The sequence below is a fragment of the Salvia miltiorrhiza genome, chromosome 1, assembly GCF_028751815.1.
Source record: "Salvia miltiorrhiza cultivar Shanhuang (shh) chromosome 1, IMPLAD_Smil_shh, whole genome shotgun sequence".
Classification (NCBI taxonomy): domain Eukaryota; kingdom Viridiplantae; phylum Streptophyta; class Magnoliopsida; order Lamiales; family Lamiaceae; genus Salvia; species Salvia miltiorrhiza.
In genome coordinates, this window is record NC_080387.1 from 61,004,003 (window position 1) to 61,025,703 (window position 21,701).

Here is a 21,701-nt window from a genome sequence, read left to right on the forward strand (position 1 = left end):
AAATATAACATGACAATGTACTTTGATAATCACGCCCGATGTTGCTGGTGATGATGTGTAGCAGTGTAGCGGTGATTAGCAAAGATTATGTTCCACTTAATTAAAATTGAAAAATTGGCAACAATTTGGTATTAGTCATTTATGATATGGCTCGAAATTTAATAATAATACTAAGTGTGTTTTATGATAATAGTACTATCAAAAAATTGGTGATGATAATAATATAGAAAAACTGGAAAATTAATAACTATTGCCAAGTGTTTTAGGTAACAATTGCCAGAAATTTAATAAATAGTCTCATAGTTAAATAAATAAAGTTATACGTTCAACCGAAACCTGCGGACACGTGTCGGAAACGCAAGAAAGTAGGTCCCCAGGAATCTATTTTCTTGGTGCATTTTTCTGCAATTTGTATTCTGTGTAAAGAATAAAACTAATTTCGACAACTTTTAAGAATTTTTTGAAGGAAAGAAAAGAAAAGAAAAAAGTACAGAAGAAGAAAAAGAAGGTGAGAAAATGCAGTCAATGAAAGAACATGCTGCAAATGTGGCCGCATCGGCAAAATCAGGCATGGAAAAAACCATGGCCACCGCTCAAGAAAAGGTTTTCTTTTATTATTATTATTATTATTATTATTATTATGATACATTGAAATATATACTTTCGTATCAATTGCAAAAATTTTATTTTGTTGTATTTTTTTTTTCCAAATCACGTAGAATAGGAATAGAAAACACATAAGTAATGATCTCAAGCATCTTTTGGAGCAAATGCAAGTCGTTCACAAATGAGATGATGGCTGAGATGCAATGATTAATTTGTTAAGTAAAAATAAAAATGTATTATGTATTTGTGTGAATGAAGGTGGAAAAGATAACCGCCAACAACGAGACAGAAAAGGAGATGGCAACAGATAAAAAGAAAGACAGGAAGCACAATGCAGAAGCTCGCAAGCAAGAGGCGCGAGAGCACAACGCCGCCGCAAAACAGGCCTCCGCTCATTAGACCACGCCGTCAGCTTCTCTAATTTGGAATTAAATAATTCTTACTAATTTGGACGGATATACCATATGTATTCTTTTTCCTTCAATAAACTGTTGTGCATTTATTTTTCTTTCGTTTCCATTTTTGCTCCACTCCAACGATGAATAACTTCAATAACCCATATATGTGGTGAAAACAGATTAATATAGAAAATTCAATAAAGAATTCTGAATGGTAAAAAAAATAAAATTAACTGCCCTTTCTTCCTTTCGAAGGAAAAGAACGAAAGAAAGTTGTACATATCGTGAAATTAATCGTGGTCGTTGCATAATAAAATATCAAAACAGTAAATTCAATAAGGCCAAAATTGAACAAACTTTAGGAAAATATGCTAGTATATTTTTCCATAATGAAACCAGACAAAAACAAAATTAATTAAGCAGCATTCTCAGATTTCCTCATCGTTTCTCCACGAGGAAAAACAACCCATGTTACTATATCTTGCTGCCGGCGCCAAAATTGCAAAGAAAACAAAACAAAACAAAACCCAAAATAAATTATCAAAACTGGTAATGCACAAGAAGCAAAACTACAATTAATAACAAACAAAGTTTGCTATATAAATGTATGGAACATAACCAGATTAAACATGAAACTAAACAGCGACAATTGGATAACTCAAAAACCTGTTTTACGTAGCTCAGCTGCGCCATGGGCAAAATGGCATCGATCTCCAAATGTGCACGACCCTTTGGAGAAATTTTCACAGAGCTTGGTCTTGAAGTTGCTTCCTGGGGTCGGAGGGCCTCCACCCCCTCCGAATGTCTTCCCTGGGGCATTGCCAGCTCCGATGCTGACAATGAGCTCTCTCACCATCGTGCTTGCTTGCTTTATTTGCTCGAATGTGCCCTCAAGCTCGATGTTTCTTAGACCGGGATCTGTTTCATGGTCCCGAATGGATAGCTTGGCTCCTGTTTGTCTGCAGATCTGTTTGGAATTGACTCCACCTTTCCCAATGATGGCACCAGCCAAAGAAGCATCTACGCTGATCTTGGCTGTGGCTGAGGCACCAAAACCGGCTGCAAGTCCTTGTACAGGTGGATCTGCTCGAGCACCAAAGTAGGGAGGAACGGATCCCATTGCACGAGCATCCTCTTGAGGTTGAGAGTGTGCAATCGGTCTGCCAAGTTCCCTCTCTCCGTGAGCAAAGTGGCACTTGTCGTTGAACTTGCAACCTTCTGCACTGTTGAATTTGTTGCATAATTTGGTCTTTACAGCAGCGGCTGGAGATGAACCATTCTGGATTGGCGGCGGCCCTGCTGGTGTCTTAAAGGCAGGAGCAGGAGCAGGAGCGAGATTCATAATCTGGGCTACGGCTTTGTAGCCACCAGGGACAAAGTGAAGGAAGTGGCAATTCTCACCAAAGGGGCAACCAGCCATGCTGCAGAAAAATGGAAGGTTATAATGGCTAAAGCTGCCACATTTTTTAGTGCAGCACATATGAAAGACTTCATGAAATAACAGGGTAGAAGAAACTCCTATGTTTCCATATACTTGGGATAGAAAGTGCCCTGACAATATGACTTGATCAACCTAGGTAGTCTAGTTTAAATGAAATAACAAGAAATCACTATTCACTACAACTTCCAAGGAAGCAAAGACCAGAGATTCGTTAAAGCCTCCCACAGGTACACAAAATGGTTCCAAGATCGAAAAGAAAAATGCTAGGAAAACTGACGAAAAGAAGGTCCTGACAAAGTCCTCAGTGACAGACCATGTCCGATACACAGTCTCATATGATTCAAACTATTGGAGGGTCACAATCGCAAAGTTTAAAATATTGAGTCATTGACAGTTGCTTCTTGAACCTCATAGTATTTGATCAGATACAAGCACAGAGTAGAGGCAAATTTTTCGCCTTTTAAGTTTCAAGCAAAGTCCTGCCGAAAAAAATCCCTCTGACAACATCAAATCCCTCTCAACAAGACTCCACTTTCCGTCTTAACTCTTAACACATTTCTTGGAAAGATCCTTTTTTAAAAAACTACGAATTATCCCACAGCATTAGTGCATATGTTATTATAGCTTAAACTGGTTTGGGAAACAGATGAACCCAAAACAGAACATAAAAAACAGCATTCTTAATAATGGATTGAAGTAAATATGGTACTATATCCAAAATAACTTATAATGCTGTATCAACATGTCAGGTTGTGACATTGATAACATTAGAACTATATTTGTAGAACAAATTAGTACAATTTTATCATCACTAACATTGATGCATGTCAATCATCATTAAGATTCAAATTTTACATTAGGTAGGTTGAGATTTGAACCTGAAGAACTTCGTGCAAGGCTTCGATTTGCTTCCTATACCACCTGATAAGGAGTCCATTTCTGTTGCAAAACATTAATTATTTATTCTCAGTTAAACCTTTCGTCTTATTTTTACTATCATTAACATAAGGTTCTAGAGAAATTAATTAATACTTACTAAGAACAAAAATTTAAGAAGGAATTCAAACAATCTTATTAGTGGACTCTGTCAGCTACACGCCAGAAGGAAGCACAACCACAAGAGATATCAAACCAGAATTCTTGACACATTATTAGCCAAAATTAACCCTTTTGAGAATTGACCACTAAATGTTTAAAAAAAAAAAAAAATCTTCCTTGAATAAAGTAACAAAATTATGAACTTTACTGTATATTCTGAGAACCCGATGAATTTTTTTACAGATCTTTCACGGGTGATGAATACACCTTTTAATAGTTTAAAAGTAGCTTCCACGAAACGGCTAAAGATATAAAATTTATAGTGTTTTATATTGTATCAAACGCACAAAATCAAAGAGGGTTCAGATAAACATTAAAAGCAAATAATCATGAACACTAATCAAGCGACTCCTCACATGTAAGACCGTGGAAGTATATGAAAACAACAACAATGAATGAGACTGAAAAAAAAAATTACACCACAGAAGACGTTAAACATTCATGCACAAATCAAATACAGCTAAGCTTAAAATATGAGAGTTTATCAAAATAAAAAATAAAAAAAATGAAATAAACCTGGCTTAGATCTCTTGGATCCACCATTAGCATTCGGGTCGAATTCACCTCTGGCTCTCTTGCGAATATCCATAGCTTCGAAGCTCGCAGATCGAAGCTCAAACTCAAAACAAAAAAGCCGAATATTCGATTCTAAAACCACCAGAAAAAGGATCTGTGATGCAGAATTCGGTGAAAGTTGGAATCTTTGAGAAATAACTGGACGAATCCAAATCTAGCTAGGGTTTTCCCAAAGCGGGAAGATGCAGCAAAATAATACAATATTGATATAAAATTTTAGCGATGGTGAATTTTCTATGGGATATTTCTGTGTATTAAATTTGGTTAAGAAATTTTGGATTCCGCGCGCGATTTTTCAGATAAGGAAAAAATCGAAAGGGATCCTCGATATCACGTGCTGCCTGTTGACGAACATTAGGAATGGGACCCACTAAGCACGTGTATCGTGAATGGGCTTCAAATAAGTAATGGTATGGGCATGCTGCTGTATTCCAATTCCAAAGCCCAATGTTATTCAAATGGTAATAAAAACTCGCTGCCGCAATTGTTAATTCAAATGTTAATAAATACTAGTACTAGTTAATAACTCAACTAGGATATTACTCTTAAAAAAAAAATAGGATATTAATTACCCTTTATGATTTACTAATCTCAATGATAGATAAGATTACTTTAATTTTCGCTTAGTTGCGTAATCCATTTCAAAGGCCCAATATTCAGCAAACTCTCTTGCACTAAATCACATTCGAGACTTGTATAATTTGCAAATTATTGCACAAAAAACGGGATGAGCATTTTCAAACTGGCACAGCATACAAGTTTCAGTTGGTTCAGTTTCAACTAACATGCTTAAATTTTAATTAGATTAAGAGAATCAAAAGCAAAATTAGTTTCGATCTCTGAACCGAACTAATTGGAATATGATTGTTGGCACATCTTTATCAGAAGAGAAAATTTGTGCACTTGGATCATCATGTAAGAAATCTCTAGTCTATTTTGCTTGCATAAGTGAGAAATTAATGTAAATTTCAATAATCGTCGTAGTATTCATTCCTACTTACTACTATACATGAACATTCCTAGAAGGATGGAAACTCCAAAACAGTGCCAGCCTCAACTGCTAGTTAAGAGTGATCTGATAAGCTAAACTATCCACATCTACTTAGAAAAATAACAATAATAACTACTTAACGCTCGAGCCAAGGAGAGATTGGCATTACCAAATCCCAGCATAACAAGAATAAAGAAAGAATATATCAAGTTCCGCACGACAGCCAAGACAAGCAGAGCAATGCATGAGTACGACCTTTGTCGATGTATCATATTAGCTTTCGTTTTCCTTTACGAATGGCAGCAGCCCTGTGAGCACCTATATTACTATCACTTTCAGGTGAATCTTCCACGATGGTCTGCTCCTGAATAACCAAACCCCGGTTCCTACACAATTTCCTTATAGGAGTTGAAGGCTGTGCAGCTTGGGATCCTCCAAACTCAAGATCTGGTCCAGCAACTCTATGTGGCATTAGTTCCTCCCCAGCAGCAACGGAATCCAACATTGACTACAAGATGACATTATACAGGAAATATAAAAATATGAAGTCTGGTTAATATGAGGAATTGATTGCAAATACAGAATATATAGGCCATTAAAATTGATGTTTCTAAGGTGGGATAACAAACAAGCAGAGACAAGTGACTATAAGTACCTTCCAGTCCTTAAAGTCGTATCTGAATATAAAATGGCTATAAGCTGACTCGCCGGATTGAATTGCATCGGCACTAGGAGCATTCTTTGGGGCTGAAAGAACAAGCAGTCCAGGTAGAACCGTAGAAGTAAGTGAGGGAAGAGATAAAGGAAAAGATTAAGAAAATACAACTGATTTTACTCTGCCAGAGAGCAAAAGGTATACTTACAAACCAGATGTTGTCCAGAGTCGTCCACTGAAATCTCAGCACGCCCATCTTTTATGAGAAATGATAGAGCAAATAAATTTTCCACAGTTTGTGCAAACGACTTCCTATTTAATATTAGATTTTCGAGCTTGGCTTTTCGATTCTTCCTCAAAATATTAAACATAGTAGCCATGTTCTTATCAGTATCCGTTTTGTCATCACCATCAGTTTCATCAAGCTGTCAAAGAAAAAAACATAGATATGAGTCAGTTTTATGAGCACATGCACTTTTAATATGATGAGGCAAAACATCCTAGAGAAATATAGAAAATTTGAAAATGAAAAGAGAATTTAACAAAAAGAAATCAAAGCTCGGTACTTCAGTTCCCATATGGGTCAAAAATTATTGATCTAATGTTACTTTTCTTCTTTAAAGATTGAATTAAAAGATTTTTACCTCTTCTGGTCGGGAATTTTTTGTGGGTTTTGGACGCTTTCTATAAACCACGGTCTTGCGCTGCTTCAACTCAGTGTTCATGGGCCCAACCCTGTCGTGCATAGTGAACATAATTCAGTTTGGCATCCTGCTAATTCATGAAAATAACAAAATAAAAATGGTGAAGTGTAGAAAAGATTACATTGTACGACAACCAGGAGCACTCCTGAAAACAACAGAGACAACTTGCCCAATGTCTTCCCATCTTATTGAGCTCCTTTGCTCATTTTGGTTACTACTTGGTCCACCTTCTTGTCCAAATTCTCTAAGAAGACAACTAACAAAATCTGAAGGTGTCAAGCCATCACTGTTGTACGCTTTAACAGAGGTGACCAGTGTGTTTGTAATGTCAAATAGAGCTTCAGCATCTGCTACTTGTTCCCTGGGCTTTTGTACTACATGTAGAAAAAATAAAAAATTAAATCTAAGCTCAATCCAACTACATTCAAATACAAATGTACCAATAGAATATACCATCGCAGAAACAACTAAAGATCAGAAAGTGTTAGTCTAGTAAAGCAACCAATGAGTCTTAATAACACCTAATAAAATGTTTCCCTGATGAATGATTACATAGTAGATGCTATGTCATCCCAGCTCTTCCCAATAGGCTTACTTCTTCATGCATAGTTATATAAGAAATCATACGTTCCAAAACAGTTGATAAAAAAGTTAAAATTCAACCCAGATTCTTGTTATCTTTTGCTATTGACAAAAATCAATAAGACTGCATAAAAAAATTTACAAACACAGGTACTCGCCAACTTTACCTAGCTGATGCAGGGTATCCACTTCTTCAATAAATGATTTGAACTTGTTAGAATCAACTTTTGATAAATCATCCCTCTCATCTGCATAATAAAACACAAATACAATGTAAGAAAACACGTTAAATATAGAAAGATGACAAAATTTACCGATACAAGCAATTAAGAAACAGAATATCCATTCATTGACGCAAGAACAAATTAGATGTGCAACTCACATGAATCGACCAACAAAGAAACTTATACTATAGAGAATCGGAAAGTGCAAACTCAAAATTTACCGCATATTCGGTTCTTGAAACTGAAGTACTTGGACCGAAGAACCCTGCGCTCGAAAACAGCATCCTCAGCTTCCGCTGTCATCCGCTTGCACCTTGTGCTTCACTGACATTCTGCTCACTTCTCCGTGTAATCCGACTGTTACGATTAGTTATCTCCCTCTTTACGGTTCGCATCGCTTCTCCTACTTCAATAGTGCATAAAATTAGGGCTGGGAAATGGGATAACTGAGAATTGAGTTCCTAAATTCTTTACTTTTTGGGGGGAGCGAGAATAGGGCAAAATAGTGAGGGAATTGGGTAATTCGAAAAGCAGAGGGAACCGAAAGGAAAGGGAGGTAGTATTTATTTGGTTTGAAATATTTGAGCGGACGCTCTCTCTCTCTCTCTTAAGTGGTTTGAAATTTTCGAGTCTTCGAGCACACGCTCTCTCTCTCTCTCTAGTTTCATAAATAAATAAACAATGAGTACAGATCTATAAATTATAATCTACTTGCGTAAATCTTTTCGTCATAAAAATCTAATTCGATAATTACGAGCAATCCACGATTAGAACTATTTTTGGGGGATGAGTTTATGGAATCTCCAAATTTACTTCATCACCGGTTAATTTTGGTTACTTCTCTTAATATACCTTATATAGAAATGGAAAAACTTTTTCTTTGGTTTGAATATTGTTGACAAAAAGAATTACAAATTCGCCTTCTAATTTGGGATTCGCTTATCTTTATTTCAGCCAATGTTTCATTCATTAATTTATGTTAATTACATAGAAGGCATAACGCTATGCCATATAATTTATTTATTTACTTATTTTGCGTCTTCAAGCCATAGCATGTACTATGCAATGCTTTTGAGGGCTTTCATTCTAACTGTGATATACACATCAACACAGTTAACAACACTCCGAAAACAAGTAATGGTTTTCATTCTCATCTTAAGCTCAATAAATTCTATGTAGTTCAATTCTTGAGAGAGAGACCTTTTTTTTCATTGAACAAAGCAAATGTTGCAATTTCCCATGCAGAGGATGTGCCTGCATTGTTAATAAACAAAAACGTGAAAAAATATACCCCCCAAAACTGCAAGCACATTCTTCAAAGAACAAAGATTAAGCAGCAGAAACACCACTTGCAAGAATACTATTCCTACACCCTAACATACGACAATTGATTATCTCTCCTGTTGGAAATTCTACAATCCTATAAACGTCACTGTATATCGGCCCCGACATCATCGGCATTCATCTCCCAGAATACAGCACCTTGCAACCCACAGGGAACTTTGATTTGCAGGTCATTGATCGACACTAAAGAGGTCTATCTTTCTGTTCGTTTATTCCCCGATAGCACAGCAATCATTCCCCCTCCCCCCCAAAACCAACCTTCAACAGTCGATACCTTTCATTGACTGGGAGCTTCTCGATCCTGAGATTTGGCCATTCAAAAAACATGGCGACTCTCCCGTCTGAAGCTTTTTGGCGTCTTGTTTGCATCACCGGCTTATTACCCTATGTCCGTAAATTCAGGGAAGTTTGACAGGTCATCCAGCCCAGATGTTAAGTCCGGCTCATAGTTGGACAAGACCAGCCCTGTCATGTCCGAGGGAGAACCTTCATCCATGCCGAGCAGGCTGGTGCCTGTCAAATCCAAGAATTCCAACTTCAGAAAAGGAGGATGACGAATCATCAAACCTCAGACTGGGGTCAGTTGGCATCAATGGCAGATTTTGGAATACTTCTGTAGAAGTTAGATGTTGCGAGTCAGTGTGATCTTTACTTGCTCTTCTCGACTTCGACTTAGAAGGCTTGACTGACTCAGAAACAGGGAGCTTGGTTTTTCCCGAATATGGTAATTGTGGATTACAAGACCTGTTATCACCCATGGTTAATACTTGAGATTGTTCCCCAAAACAACTGTCAAAATGTGCCGCTGATGCAGTTCTGCAAACGAAGAGAATAGATATAACATCAAGGCTGCTTATCAAAACTCGAAACCTAAAGTAACATTGGCAGCATATATGTTGCCATTTGAAGGAATAATGAAATTTCAACTATGAACCAAAAGCGAAGATCTCAAAAATAAAGTACGAATAAGAACAATACCTGAATTGACTCTCAACTGAGCCCCTGGAAGATTTAAAATGCTGATCCTCCCCAGAATGCACCTTGAAAGAGGTGGATGGGTCTGTGCCAGGAATTGAAACATTAATGACAGAGGGAAGAGGTAGAGCTTCAACCCTATCTCGTTCAAGCTCAAGCGTTAAATCCAAGCTCTCCTTTTCCATGGGAGTATCCTCCCTATGGTTGATGACGGGTAACCTGTCATCTGTTTGAAGGCTGTGGCTACTATTCAGAGCAGATGCTACTAATTTCCCACACTGATGCAAATTAGAGAATCCCAGCCTCTCTGATGATTTCTCCAAGGAATTCTTATTGCTGGTGGAGGCAAACAACTTTCCCGACGAATAGAATCCATTCTGAGATAATAGAGCATTGCCCCTGTGGCTGGAGCGTGAGAGATTCCTCCAAGCAGCAGAAAGCACCGCAAAGAAATGCTTCTGAAGAAGCGGTTCGTGATCAGGTAATTCAGAAGTAATGCCAAGCAGTACCCGGATGTTATCCTAATGCATGAAACATAGCATAAGACAACAGGAAAATATGTAAATTGGAGCCAATTAATTATTGAAATACTAATACTACAAATCAACAGAACATGCCTTTGAAATCTTTATCCCAAAAGAAAAGGTTTATTATGAGAGCATTAAGTGGTCCAAGAACAAGCAGAAATTTAAATAACATTCAAAGTATATTTTTATCAGATTAAGCCAATTCACTGCAGAAACACGTTATTTCTTGGTTAAAGGAACTCACCGCTTACTAATTTTTCACCTTTAAAAAAAAAAAACATTTATCATGGCCACAAGAAACATAAACATTTCAGGAAGCACTGCTTGGTGCTATAATAAGACCGCAGAAAACTTTTTTACTGGCAGGGATAACAGACAAACACCAACGTACAAATTAATACAATTTGGTGAGGTAGAGCTGCTAACATACCTCAGTTACTCTAAGCGGACCCTTCCCTGTACCAACACCAACAGCTTTGTCATTATTTGTAACGTCGTTAACTGATAAAACATATCTTTGGATTAGCTCCCTAAGCCTCTCAGAGCAATGGACAGGATGACGAAACCTGCCCCGATAAGATCCACCATCACTCATTCCATACAAGATTTCACTTGCCAAATTCCAATTTGGACCATACTCATGGATAGCTGCACATAACGCGGCATCTTCCTTTGGCGACCAAAGATCAGGAGAAGGGAGGAAATCCTTAGACCAAATGTTCCCCTTCTTTTTTAACTTTTCTGGTTTTATTGTGAAAACCCGTTTCAGAGGCATGATTGGGATAGAAAGCTTTCCTCGCACCTTGTTTCTACTTATTTGTTTTTCACTATCAAAGAAACCATTATCACAAATCTTCAAGTCTTTAAGTTCATCTTGATGCTTTCCAGAAGATTTGTGATATAAAACAATGTTCCTAGCTTCAGAAGCCTTCAACTTTTTAGACTTCTTTCTGCTTCTCTGTTCTTCATCATCTGAAGTGGGTTTACGTTTCTTCTCTTGAGTTGAACAGGGCGATAAAGCATCTGAAGATGTCACAGTGTCATCATACATTAAGTCATCATCAATAGACGTAGGCTCTAATGATGACTCTTCTTTTACAGAAATGGATTTTGAAACTAGAGATCCTTTCTTCAAGGATTTGAACTTGGCCTTTTTGCCTTTCTTTTTCGGTTTTGGTTTCGGAGTAATGTCATCCCTGCTCAGACAGAAAACAAAGTAAGTTAGATAGGAAAGCTGTTTGATTAAACATAAACTCACACATCTATTATGATTTTCATTCTTCTGCATAAGAGGAACAGCAAATAGTTCTGTATACTTTTTCGTAAGAGAATAGGGTGAGCCAGCATGTATACTTTCTTTTTTGTTAGGTAAACTCGGATCTGGCTTCAGTAAAAGACGTAGAGTTCACATAAAAGAATTGTCTCTGAATACTAAAGAGGGAACATGACGAGATGTTTATCAAGCCAGAGTACATGTAGACCAACAAGAAAATCCACACATTCATCATAGAATAACCTATAATCAATTCCCAGTTTTTGTGACAAATACTAACCTTTGAGAGTCTGAATTACCACACTCTAAAGCCTCTTTCTCCTGGGCTTCACGTTCCAGATCTTCCATCAACTATAGATAGTGAGTATAAAATATTAGTTAGGAAGAAAAAGCATACAACCAAAGGAACAAATCAAACGAGATAGAATCTCAAAAAGATCAGCAAATGAATTAGTTCTCTCTCAATCTTATATTTTAAAGCAAGTGCTGCTGCATACCTGATGTTGTGCTAATGCTTCAACTTGCTGTTTATATACTTCAGTTGCAAAATCAGCATCCCAATCTAAACAACAACAATAAAATTAAGATAAAGTTTCCATGCATGTGATGATAACTTCTCTTATTTTCTACATAGTGACTAAGGTGGATTTTATTTTCAAGAGATTTGATGAAATACAATAATTCTCATGACAATATAGTTACAACATCTACCAGCAAAATATGACAAATGGCAGAAAAGATGAAAAAGCAAACTTGACGCGCGAAAAGGAAAACATATGAAGAGAGGAACTAACAAAGCAAAAGTGAAAGCACACAAGATCATTCTTCTAGAATCCAGGATATAAATACGAAAAAGCAAGTTAAATCCAGCTTATATAGAAAGAACATAAAAAACTATCAAGTATGCAATAAATTATTGATGGTTTTTCTAATGGCAAAAACACTTTGTAATCAGAAGAAAAATGCTACATGGTACCAAAAATGTCTAGAATACATGTCATATTTGCAAAGCAATAGAAACATAAAAAAGTCAATCTTGAAAGAGTACATACTTTCATACACCAACGGTTCTTCATCATCATCAATCTCGGCCTCCATATCATCCTTTAACTTCTCAATGCGCTCTAACTCCCATTCAGCTTCCTCAATTTGCGTATTGGACTCAACTGCAGTCTTGTCAATAATTGGGTCCCACAACTCAAGAAAGCGTACTGCATATCGATCAATTGGGCGTAACTGATTCTCGAAAGACAAGATAGCCTGTCCAGCTGCAGCTGCAGCTGCAGCCATCTGTTTGACGTCAGCTAGCATATCTACGTCATCTTCATTATTTTGAAAAGCAAGGGCCCCTCCCTCAACTGGATGACTTTCACTCACAACATTGCCCTCATCTGATTTTACAATCAAAGCAGTCTGTTCGGCAGGACCATCAAGCTTCATTTCCTCTTCATTGGCTAGCTCATCATCCTCCAACTTTCCAACTGCTTCTTCAGTGAACTCTTGATTATCTACAGCCTCTTCTTCTTCAACTCTCTTTAGCGCCATGTAGTCTGCCTCATCTTCAGCATTCTTTAAGGCAGCTTCCAAATCCACACAAGATAATGTCATCTCATCACAATTCTTGGATGTTTTCTCTAGTGGTGTATCCTTTTGGGAAACTGTTCCATGGCCTGAAAACAATTCTATTGGATCCAGTTTCTTAAAGAATTCTGTATTGTAGCTTCCACTTTGTATAACTAAATCATCCAGAGCACGCTTCTGATTGGCCTTTTTGAGAATATTCTCTTCAATGGTGCTCTCACTTATCAACCTATATATGTGAACTTCACGTGTCTGGCCTATCCTGTGACACCTATCTTGTGCCTGTTGATCCATGGCAGGATTCCAGTCACTATCATAGAAAATCACAGTGTCTGCTCCAACTAGGTTGATGCCTACACCTCCACTCCGTGTTGACAAAATAAAAAGAAATATCTTTGGATTTGTATTAAACCTTTGCATGAGTGTCTGCCTCTCTTCAGGCTGAGTGGAACCATCTAGACGCATGTAGGTGTAACCATAAAGATTGATGAATGCCTCCAAAACATCAAGCATCTTTGTCATTTGGGTAAATATCAGAGCCCTATGACCCTCGGATTTAAGTCGCCGGAGCAAAACTGCAAGCTCCTGCAGCTTACCACAGTCAAACTGGATAAGTCTTCTATCTGGAAAGTAAACTTGCCTCCGGACAATAGCAGGCCTAAATGGAGTAAGAAGAGGGGAAAAAACTTGTGACCATCTGTCTTTAAATGTATGGTGAATAAACACAGGTGATCCACCCTTGCTGCACCAGGAAACTGGGGGAGGTGCACGTGCAGCAGGTATTGCAAACATGAAACTTCCAACCTGATCAGCCATCTTTTCAAATCTTTCAACAGGTGAAAGCACAATATCAGCAAGCTTGGACGAATACAGATATGACAAAGGATTGTGTTTCTGATGATGAATATCGTGGACAGGATGCTTGACACTGACAAGCTCCCTGAGGCCAGTGGCATATATGGGTTTTCTCCTGCACCTTATAGAATTCCACCATGCCACAGCTGCTGCACGCTCTTTCATTTCTCTCAATCTCTCATCCAATAGTGCCTTTTGAATCTCATCAAATATATTTGTCGAATGCATATTGTTCTTTTTCTTGCATCTGATCCAATTATCCTCCAAACTAGACAGGGTTACACGTTGCTGTATCAAGCTTGAAGGTGTAGCAATATTATGGATTTCTTCACTCTCCCAAGATGTCATGAAAAAATCCAGATGAGAGAAGACAAATCCAAAGCCATTAAGGTCAACAGTTGTAAATGGCCCAGGGGCAAGCATTGAGCAAACAGAAGAGCTAAGTTGCATGTCTATACCACGCATATCAAAAGAACTGACAATTGGACGGCCTTCAAATAGATCGGGATGATTGCAGACCTTACGAAGTTGCATAATAACACTGATCATTCCAAAAAAATTACCATTAGCTAGAGTAGCCTGAGTCTCGGAACTAGCAATAAAGTCCTCATATAAGTTACGCTGCCTCCTTGACAGCCTACAGTATATAACATGTTCATGCTTAGAAGGAAGCTGTTTCTCGACATCCCTTTTCAATCGGCGAAGTAAGAAAGGACGGAGTACATTATGCAATCGGTCAACTACTTCTTTGTTTACTTTCTCTTGTCCCTCTACCATGACAGATATAGGATTACTGAACCAGTCCTTAAATTCTTGGTGAGATTGAAAAATATGTGGCATCAAGAAATGCATCAGAGACCAAAGTTCCATAAGATCATTCTGTAATGGTGTACCAGTTAGTAGAATACGCCTCTTGGAGTTAAAATTGAGTAACGTCTGCCACCTTTGTGACTTCCAATTCTTTATTAGATGAGCTTCGTCCAAAATAAGGTACTTCCACTTCTTCCTCTTGAAAACCTTTGAATCCTGGATGACGAGCCTATAAGTCGTAATGCAAACATGAAATGAATTAGGTTTCAACCATCCTTGCCTCTTTATTCTCCGCTCTTTTGCACTTCCAAAGTATGTCAATATTTTGAAAGCAGGACACCATTTAAGAAACTCAGTCTCCCAATTGAGCATGACACTAGTAGGAACGACAATGAGATGTGGACCCCAAATTCCTTTCTCACAAGCTAGATGAGCAAGCAGCGCAATGGTCATAATTGTCTTCCCCAACCCCATCTCATCAGCAAGGATTCCATTCAGTCTCTTCTCATACATGGTCACAAGCCAATCCAAACCAATATGCTGATACTCACGCAGGGGATACTTTAGAAGAAAAGGGAACTTTGTTCGCACTTTTGTCGTCGAGAATGTATTACCAGTTGGTTGTGCTGACCTAGCAGCTGCTGCTGCATCAGCAATTATATTTTCACTTTGCGTCTCTTCTCCAGATTTCCCCAAACATTCAGCTTCTTCTTCTGGATGGGAGCATATATCAAGCTCTAATCCATTAGATTCATCATCAGGCTGCTTAGTGACAGACTTCCCATGTTCTGGTGAATCCAATAACTCCTCAGAATCAGAAGTGGACAAGGATCCAGAGTCATCATCTATATCTCCACTGTCACAATCCTGAATGGTAAAAGTAGCATCAGAAAACTATCTGCACTCAATAAGAATAGAAGGGAGGGCATAGGGAACTCCTCAACATACCTTCTTATACCTTGCAAGCAGTTCCTCTATAGGAACTTCACTTTCCTTCTGGAGAAGTACAATCTGAAAAAGCTTATGATTACCATCTAAATTGAAATCAATATCATGTTGCACAAGTACGTGCAAGTGTAATTGCCTAAATAAAAGGTGGAAATCAATATTAAAGTTTAAAAGTTTGAAAATTCAGGACTTCAGAATTTAAGAATCCATGAACTTACCTCATCTGCAGTATTGACTGGCTCTGCATTCGCTAATTCCTCTTCCTCCACAAGGGTTGTCTCATCATCCTGGTTACCAACCACAGGTGTCAAATAGAGACAGACTCAAAAACAATATTAGCAGATGGAATTAAAATGTGAAACAATGATACATAATGTACCCAACTCTTTTAGGTAATAGAGCACTCATTGAAAAAAGAGATACTTAGAGGCACGTCATGGAGGGGTGGTAGTAAATATGAACTCACTTAAGGTGCATAATACTGATTAGAAATGAAGAACAGTGCAATGCAAAACATGTCCAAGTCCAACCATCAATCAATAATCAAGTGCTTACCATGTCATATTCATTTTCTTCCCTGGCTGAGAGTACAAAATCATCATCTTCCTACAAAAATTGAAGCAAATCAGAGTTCATCATAATCTGAATTGTATCAAATGCATAACATGGAAATAGCAGGCAATAGCAAGAAAAGATTGGAAAACTTTTTAAACCTAATATTGATTTGAGAAATCCAGTAGCAAACATCATGCTAAGGAATTAGAAAAAAAGTAACTTCAGGAAAGCGGCTGAGATCTAAAAAAATGCCATAAACATGACAAGTAGCACTATGCACAACATTAACGGACTTTTACATCAGCCAGCTATTTATATTCAGATATCAAATAAACACTCTTACTTGTTCATCACTGAATTCATGTGAGATCTGCTTCTCTGACTCAAGAAGTTTCTTCAAAGAACTTCTCTTTTCGTAATTTTCAGCCAAGGGGCAATGATTTTCTGATGCAGACAAAACACCATTACTTTCAACCTGAATATATCAAACAAGGAATATTATGTTGAGTATTAGACATTCTTTACAATTTGCGACAGTATATATAAACACATACAACTTACACAACGACGACCAGGTTTCGCAGGTGAGCTGCCTTTCTCTATCACAGGGGCATCTCCCATGGTATCTTCTTTTCCTGAATGAGATTGAACATTAAATTTAAAAAGAAAATAAGTAGGAACAAAATACATAGCAACATGATAAGACCTAACCATTAAGTTCATTATGCTCAGGTGTTCCAGGTTTATCATCATCCTTCTCAGGACTTTTTCCTCTGCTGCCTGAGCAAAAATTATATTAATTGACAGTAGTCTGATACAAGAACCAAAATTTCAGATATAAATTTACTGAACCTCCCAAAATTACATAAATAAAGAGGTACCTTCATGGGCAGCATAGCGTTTCAGTATCTCCTCCAGAGGTAAATCAATTTCACTTTGTAATGCTGCCAATTCCTCTTCCCGCTCTTCTTTAGTGATGAGAGCCTCATCCGCATCAACAGTACGCTCATCGTCTTCCTGAAGGCAAGAGAAGGAGACACTCTAATAACGGCTCTAAATAAGAGCACAAGATTTCACTAAGACAAAATTGGGGTCCAAAAAAAGAAAATGCACATTAATTTTTGCAAACAAGCACAGGAACAAAGTCAATTTTCTACAAGCTCACAAACTCTTTGGATTCCAGAGAAATATAATTTAATGCACACAAAGTGCACAACTTCAGTTATATATTCAGATAATCAGCAGTGATCCACCAAGAAAATCATTAACCATAGAACATATTATTATCAATGAAAACTGGCCCGAGTTTATCTTGAGTATGAAAGCCTGGCTACCTTGTCAAACAGATTCATAAAGAATTCTCAAGTAAGAAGAGATTTGGAAAAGAAAAGACTAACAGCCCATGTCAAGGTAAACTTTTCAAAACAGTTGGAAGAAACAAATATAAAGGGGATTAAGTGAGAAAATCAAATGCATGGAAACTGCAGAATGTCTAATGCTTAGATATCCTAGCATTATATCTAATGCAAATATCTTCCAACAAAACTTGAGGATATTGCTAAAAATCTCCAAGAAAGATGACCACTATTGGGAGTTGAAACTTACAGATTCTTCGCTGGATTGCAAATCATAATCTTCATCTGCAGCTTGGATATCTGACTGGGATCCTAGCATTATCAAAGGATCAAAACTCAAACAATCTATAAAAACAGTAGAATTGACCAAAGTCAAAATCGTATCCCATACCATTATCTGATTCACCACCTCTTCTCTCAGAAGTACTCGGATTTGCTTCAGCATTGCACAAGTAAGATGGTTTGCAAAGACTCGGTGGATTGACAAGATTTTCAGCCAGCATTGATGAGTACCTAATAGAAGAGGTGATGCGCATCAGTACTTCCACAAATAGGAAAGCACAGACTAAGTTCTTCCTGAACCAGCTGATGACCCTCCTTGGAGATTTTCATCATAAAATTCGCAGGTAGATGGTCAAAAAAATCCCATAATATAATACCTTTCAGTTTGTCCAAGAAGGAACTCAAGCTGTTTATCAAGAGCTTTCTTCTTTTTCACATCAAGCTCTAATTGATGCTTGTATAATACCTGCATTACCATGATAACCAGATATTTAGTCAAATCAGTGTATAAAGCAAATCACTATTGAGCAAGTTCCAGAGGTGACTTGCCAGCTTCTCTATTTTTATCCAGAATTTCTTTACATCCTTCGAAATATTGAGGGCAACTTTTCTCAACTTCTGCTCCTCTTCCTGGTTAATCGTGTTCAGCATTAGCAAATTATCAGTACACTTGAATAAAGAATTGTAATAACATCAGCCCAAAATTAAGAGAAAATAAATGGTATCCTCTCTTCAAAGGTCCTCCAACTACATGCAAAATGAAAAAGCAAAAATGTGCACCTTTACTCTCTTCTCCCCTCTTGTGGCCTGATCAAGCATGCCCTTGCTGGCCCGTATAGCAACTTTCTTTGCCTGAGCCAGCTTCCATTTCCTCTCTGACTCAAAGTCCTAAAACATAATACAATGAATGGAAGGAAAAGCTTAGAAAGTTTAAAACTGAGCCAGTCAATTAGGTATTGTGTTGAAAGAAGATAAACTTGGTTACCTTTGACAACCAGGCCATCTCTTCCAGGACATGGTCCCAATGTGTTTTAGGACGTTGAGGTTCTTTTGGGGCTTCAAGGGCCTAGGTTCAAGAAAAAAAAAATCCAGTACAGACAATTAAACTTCACAAGCAGAAGATATCAATCATGCTAAGCTCAAATGTAATGACAGGACATTGAATTGCTATCTGCTCCAACTTTTCTAATCAATTAAGCTACTACGTAGGATGTGTGTGTGTGTGGGTGGGTGCGGGTGTGGGTGCGGGTGTGGGTGTGGGTGTGGGTGTGTGAGTATCTCAAATCCACTTTTAACACACAATCATAGATACAATAATATGATCTCGCACAACCATGAGTTCAAAATTTATGGCTATATAAATGTGATTTATGATAGATTTCAAGCAAATGCAACTTTAACTATATGAATAAACAACACAAAATAACTAACAAAACAGGGTTCTGTATCATGGGATCCATGCATTTTAGCTTCCCTTGATTCGAAAGCTACAACTAAGAAAGTATGGGATTTAGCTCCAAAATAGACAAATTTTAGGTATAGCAATAAATTTTAATAGATCCTAGAGTGACTAAATTCCAATTTATGCATCATATATTTCCAAATAAATCTTGGGATATTAAACATCCAAGTTTCAGGCAGGCATATAAATTTACAAGTTTCAGCAACAAAACCAGAATTTTATTTGACAAATTTACTATCAAAGATTAAACATATTCTATGTTAAGTTATAAACTATGTACTCAGCAGATGAGAGGTGCAGTAATAATTTAGGAGCCTATTACAGATAAAGTCAGCAAATATGAAGTTAAAATCCTCACCTTCTGCCGCTTAGCCCGCGATTCATGGTCAAGTTTAGACCTTGGACCCTTCGAGGCCATGACTATTAGTATGCCTATCTCATAATTAATACTACAAAACAGAACATTGTTTCAAACATAAGTTAATACTGCTTATAAGCAACGTGGGACTCAGATAGATATAGCAAATAAGAAGAATAGAGAGAGAGGCATCATAACTTTTCTTGAATAGCAAAATTTGAGGAAAGCCAATAAAATCTCAAACTGAGCAGATGATCAAATATGATAGCAGAGACGAGATTCTCAACTAACATGTGCACAACTATCAATAATTATGTGGAGCAATACATACATGCTTAGGCAAAAATGAGACGTTTCTGAAATTATATATAGTAGTCTTCGTTCTCTTTATGCGGTCAATTGCTAAAATGCACTTGAGTGCCTCCACAAAAATGTAAGGTAGAACTCACAAACATTATGTCAACCACTGTCAAAATGTCAAGCCATTCTGCTAATTATACATCATAAATATAAGTGATTTCATTTTCAGCAGCACATGGTTTATCCATCTCCACACCTACTTCACTATTTTGCACTAAGTGAGCAAGATACATAAATACAAAAAACTGTGTTGAACTCTTTGCATATCCATTCATAACTCTTACATCAATTTAGTAGTTTATACGAAAGTGCATTACGGCTAAGAAAAACAAATGCTTGAGAATACCATAATGACCGCATGAGCATAGGCTTCTAACAAGTGAATCGATCCTTTAAGTGGTCTTGTTGAACACTAAATAGAGTAAGGACACAGCCACAACATACCAGTCTCAATCTCAAGACCAGCTTCTGTATATGCCCGTAAAAAGCTATGTGGATTATTATTTTAATCAAATCTTTCTCCTCTTTAAATATTTTCCAGTATACATTTCTCTCTGGTAGCATACCATAGGGCATTATCACCGAAAACTAAGTTACGCCAAAACATACATGACGTCAAAGAACCAACTTTAGTTCTCGACACTATCGTCTCCTAAAAACTGGTGGTTTCATACAGCCAGGCGTTCTCTAACAGCGAAAATTTTGCTACCAGAAAACCAGTGCAAGCTAACCTAAGTTACCTAACCTTTACAATCTTGCAACACATAAGCAAAAGTAGATTAACTAATTTCGTCAGTCCATGCAAGTGTACATGCACATCCACACACAAAACATCATGCAGTATCCAGTACTTACAGAATATATATATATATATATAGTCAACCAGAGCAGTAAAATGAATTTCAACAATCAAAACCTCAAGAAAAATGTAATGAACTAAAAAGGAGTAACTAATTATCTCCTACACAGACGAACAGACGTTGAACTTATCATCAAACTAAGGTCAAGGAAAATGAAGCAACTCACATAAGGCACTTCAGCTCAACAGAAACATGTGTGAGGCGAGGTGAAGTTAAACCCAAAACTCTAGCAGTCCAGCTAAAAAAACATAGCTTCAACAATGCATGCAGACATTTGCTTCACACGATAAAGACTTATTCCACGCAACTCCCATAAATCACACTCAACAACCCATGAAAAAAGCACAAAAACTTTTAAAAAGAAAAACACCAAATACTAACGGGCACAAACTACAACAAAAGCCACCAAAAGAAACTTACCCCAAAACGCTGTTTCCACACTCAAAACGCTGCAAATTACCAGAAAAGGACAATCTCCCGCCCCTCAGCAGCAGAAACAAAAACAGCTCCGCGCGCACACACACTGGAAGGATCTAGAGAACCCCAAAAATGGAAACGAAAAGAAAGTCGCCGGAGCGTCCTAGGGTTTTCGGAGGCGGAGCGCGAAAAAGGTTCGGGTTTAAGCGCCGGCAGGTTCCGACGAGCCTCAGATCCGGAAAAAAAATACGTATACGAGAGTGTATGTATCGATCTAGCTGCGGGTAAATATATATCCGGTGAAAATTAATTATATTTAAATAAATAAATTTGGTTTTTCGAGGGGGGGTTTTAAAATAAAAATAGAATTAAGAGAAATTTAAGAGGAAAAATGAAATTAGAGGCAACGACTTGAAGGAGGGTGTATGGAGACTTTACTATATTACTGCGGTGATGAATATGAT

The 21,701-nt window shown here is 37.5% G+C and overlaps 4 protein-coding genes across 5 annotated transcripts; 1 reads left to right on the top strand and 3 right to left on the bottom strand.

Annotated features, from left to right (window-relative positions):
* Window positions 1–396: 396 nt before the first annotated feature.
* On the top strand, window positions 397–1,114 carry LOC131000964 (11 kDa late embryogenesis abundant protein-like). Its single transcript, XM_057927119.1, has 2 exons — window positions 397–603; window positions 865–1,114. The coding sequence occupies exons 1-2, from the start codon at window positions 517–519 to the stop codon at window positions 1,003–1,005; spliced, it is 228 nt and encodes a 75-aa protein (XP_057783102.1). The 5' UTR covers window positions 397–516; the 3' UTR covers window positions 1,006–1,114.
* Window positions 1,115–1,522: 408 nt separating this feature from the next.
* Window positions 1,523–4,423, bottom strand: LOC131000948 (zinc finger CCCH domain-containing protein 14-like). Of its 2 annotated transcripts, XM_057927103.1 has the most exons (3): window positions 4,060–4,423; window positions 3,324–3,384; window positions 1,523–2,425 (listed from the first exon to the last, which is right to left on the bottom strand). In XM_057927103.1, the coding sequence occupies exons 1-3, from the start codon at window positions 4,130–4,132 to the stop codon at window positions 1,663–1,665; spliced, it is 897 nt and encodes a 298-aa protein (XP_057783086.1). In that variant the 5' UTR covers window positions 4,133–4,423; the 3' UTR covers window positions 1,523–1,662. The 2 variants fall into 2 exon arrangements, with proteins under 2 accessions (XP_057783086.1, XP_057783092.1); XM_057927109.1 differs by lacking the exon at window positions 3,324–3,384 and having other exon boundaries at window positions 4,060–4,375.
* A 647-nt stretch (window positions 4,424–5,070) lies between these two features.
* On the bottom strand, window positions 5,071–7,940 carry LOC131000982 (non-structural maintenance of chromosomes element 4 homolog A-like). Its single transcript, XM_057927138.1, is given in 8 exon segments — window positions 5,071–5,618; window positions 5,766–5,857; window positions 5,974–6,190; window positions 6,410–6,500; window positions 6,591–6,843; window positions 7,219–7,299; window positions 7,497–7,577; window positions 7,580–7,940. Coding segments are annotated over 8 exon segments (1,146 nt in total). The 5' UTR covers window positions 7,671–7,940; the 3' UTR covers window positions 5,071–5,378.
* A 511-nt stretch (window positions 7,941–8,451) lies between these two features.
* LOC131000974 (protein PHOTOPERIOD-INDEPENDENT EARLY FLOWERING 1) lies at window positions 8,452–21,701 on the bottom strand. The gene is given in 22 exon segments (XM_057927128.1): window positions 8,452–9,127; window positions 9,129–9,435; window positions 9,598–10,115; window positions 10,552–11,317; window positions 11,675–11,745; window positions 11,892–11,956; window positions 12,447–15,507; window positions 15,589–15,651; window positions 15,807–15,875; window positions 16,144–16,194; window positions 16,487–16,618; window positions 16,705–16,778; window positions 16,855–16,923; window positions 17,025–17,160; window positions 17,749–17,810; window positions 17,890–18,011; window positions 18,158–18,246; window positions 18,330–18,410; window positions 18,561–18,668; window positions 18,766–18,846; window positions 19,601–19,691; window positions 21,241–21,701. Coding segments are annotated over 21 exon segments (6,114 nt in total). The 5' UTR covers window positions 19,661–19,691; window positions 21,241–21,701; the 3' UTR covers window positions 8,452–8,998.

What these genes read in the sequence shown, in the direction of transcription:
- LOC131000964 (XM_057927119.1), top strand. Translation starts at nt 517, where the DNA reads ATGCAGTCAATGAAAGAACATGCTGCAAATGTGGCCGCATCGGCAAAA. An exon ending in TGGCCACCGCTCAAGAAAAG is followed by an intron (nt 604 to 864) that starts GTTTTCTTTTAT and finishes GTGTGAATGAAG; the next exon opens with GTGGAAAAGATAACCGCCAA.
- LOC131000948 (XM_057927103.1), bottom strand. Translation starts at nt 4,132, where the DNA reads ATGGATATTCGCAAGAGAGCCAGAGGTGAATTCGACCCGAATGCTAAT. An exon ending in ATCCAAGAGATCTAAGCCAG is followed by an intron (nt 3,385 to 4,059) that starts GTTTATTTCATT and finishes GTTTTGCAACAG; the next exon opens with AAATGGACTCCTTATCAGGT. An exon ending in CCTTGCACGAAGTTCTTCAG is followed by an intron (nt 2,426 to 3,323) that starts GTTCAAATCTCA and finishes ATTTTTCTGCAG; the next exon opens with CATGGCTGGTTGCCCCTTTG.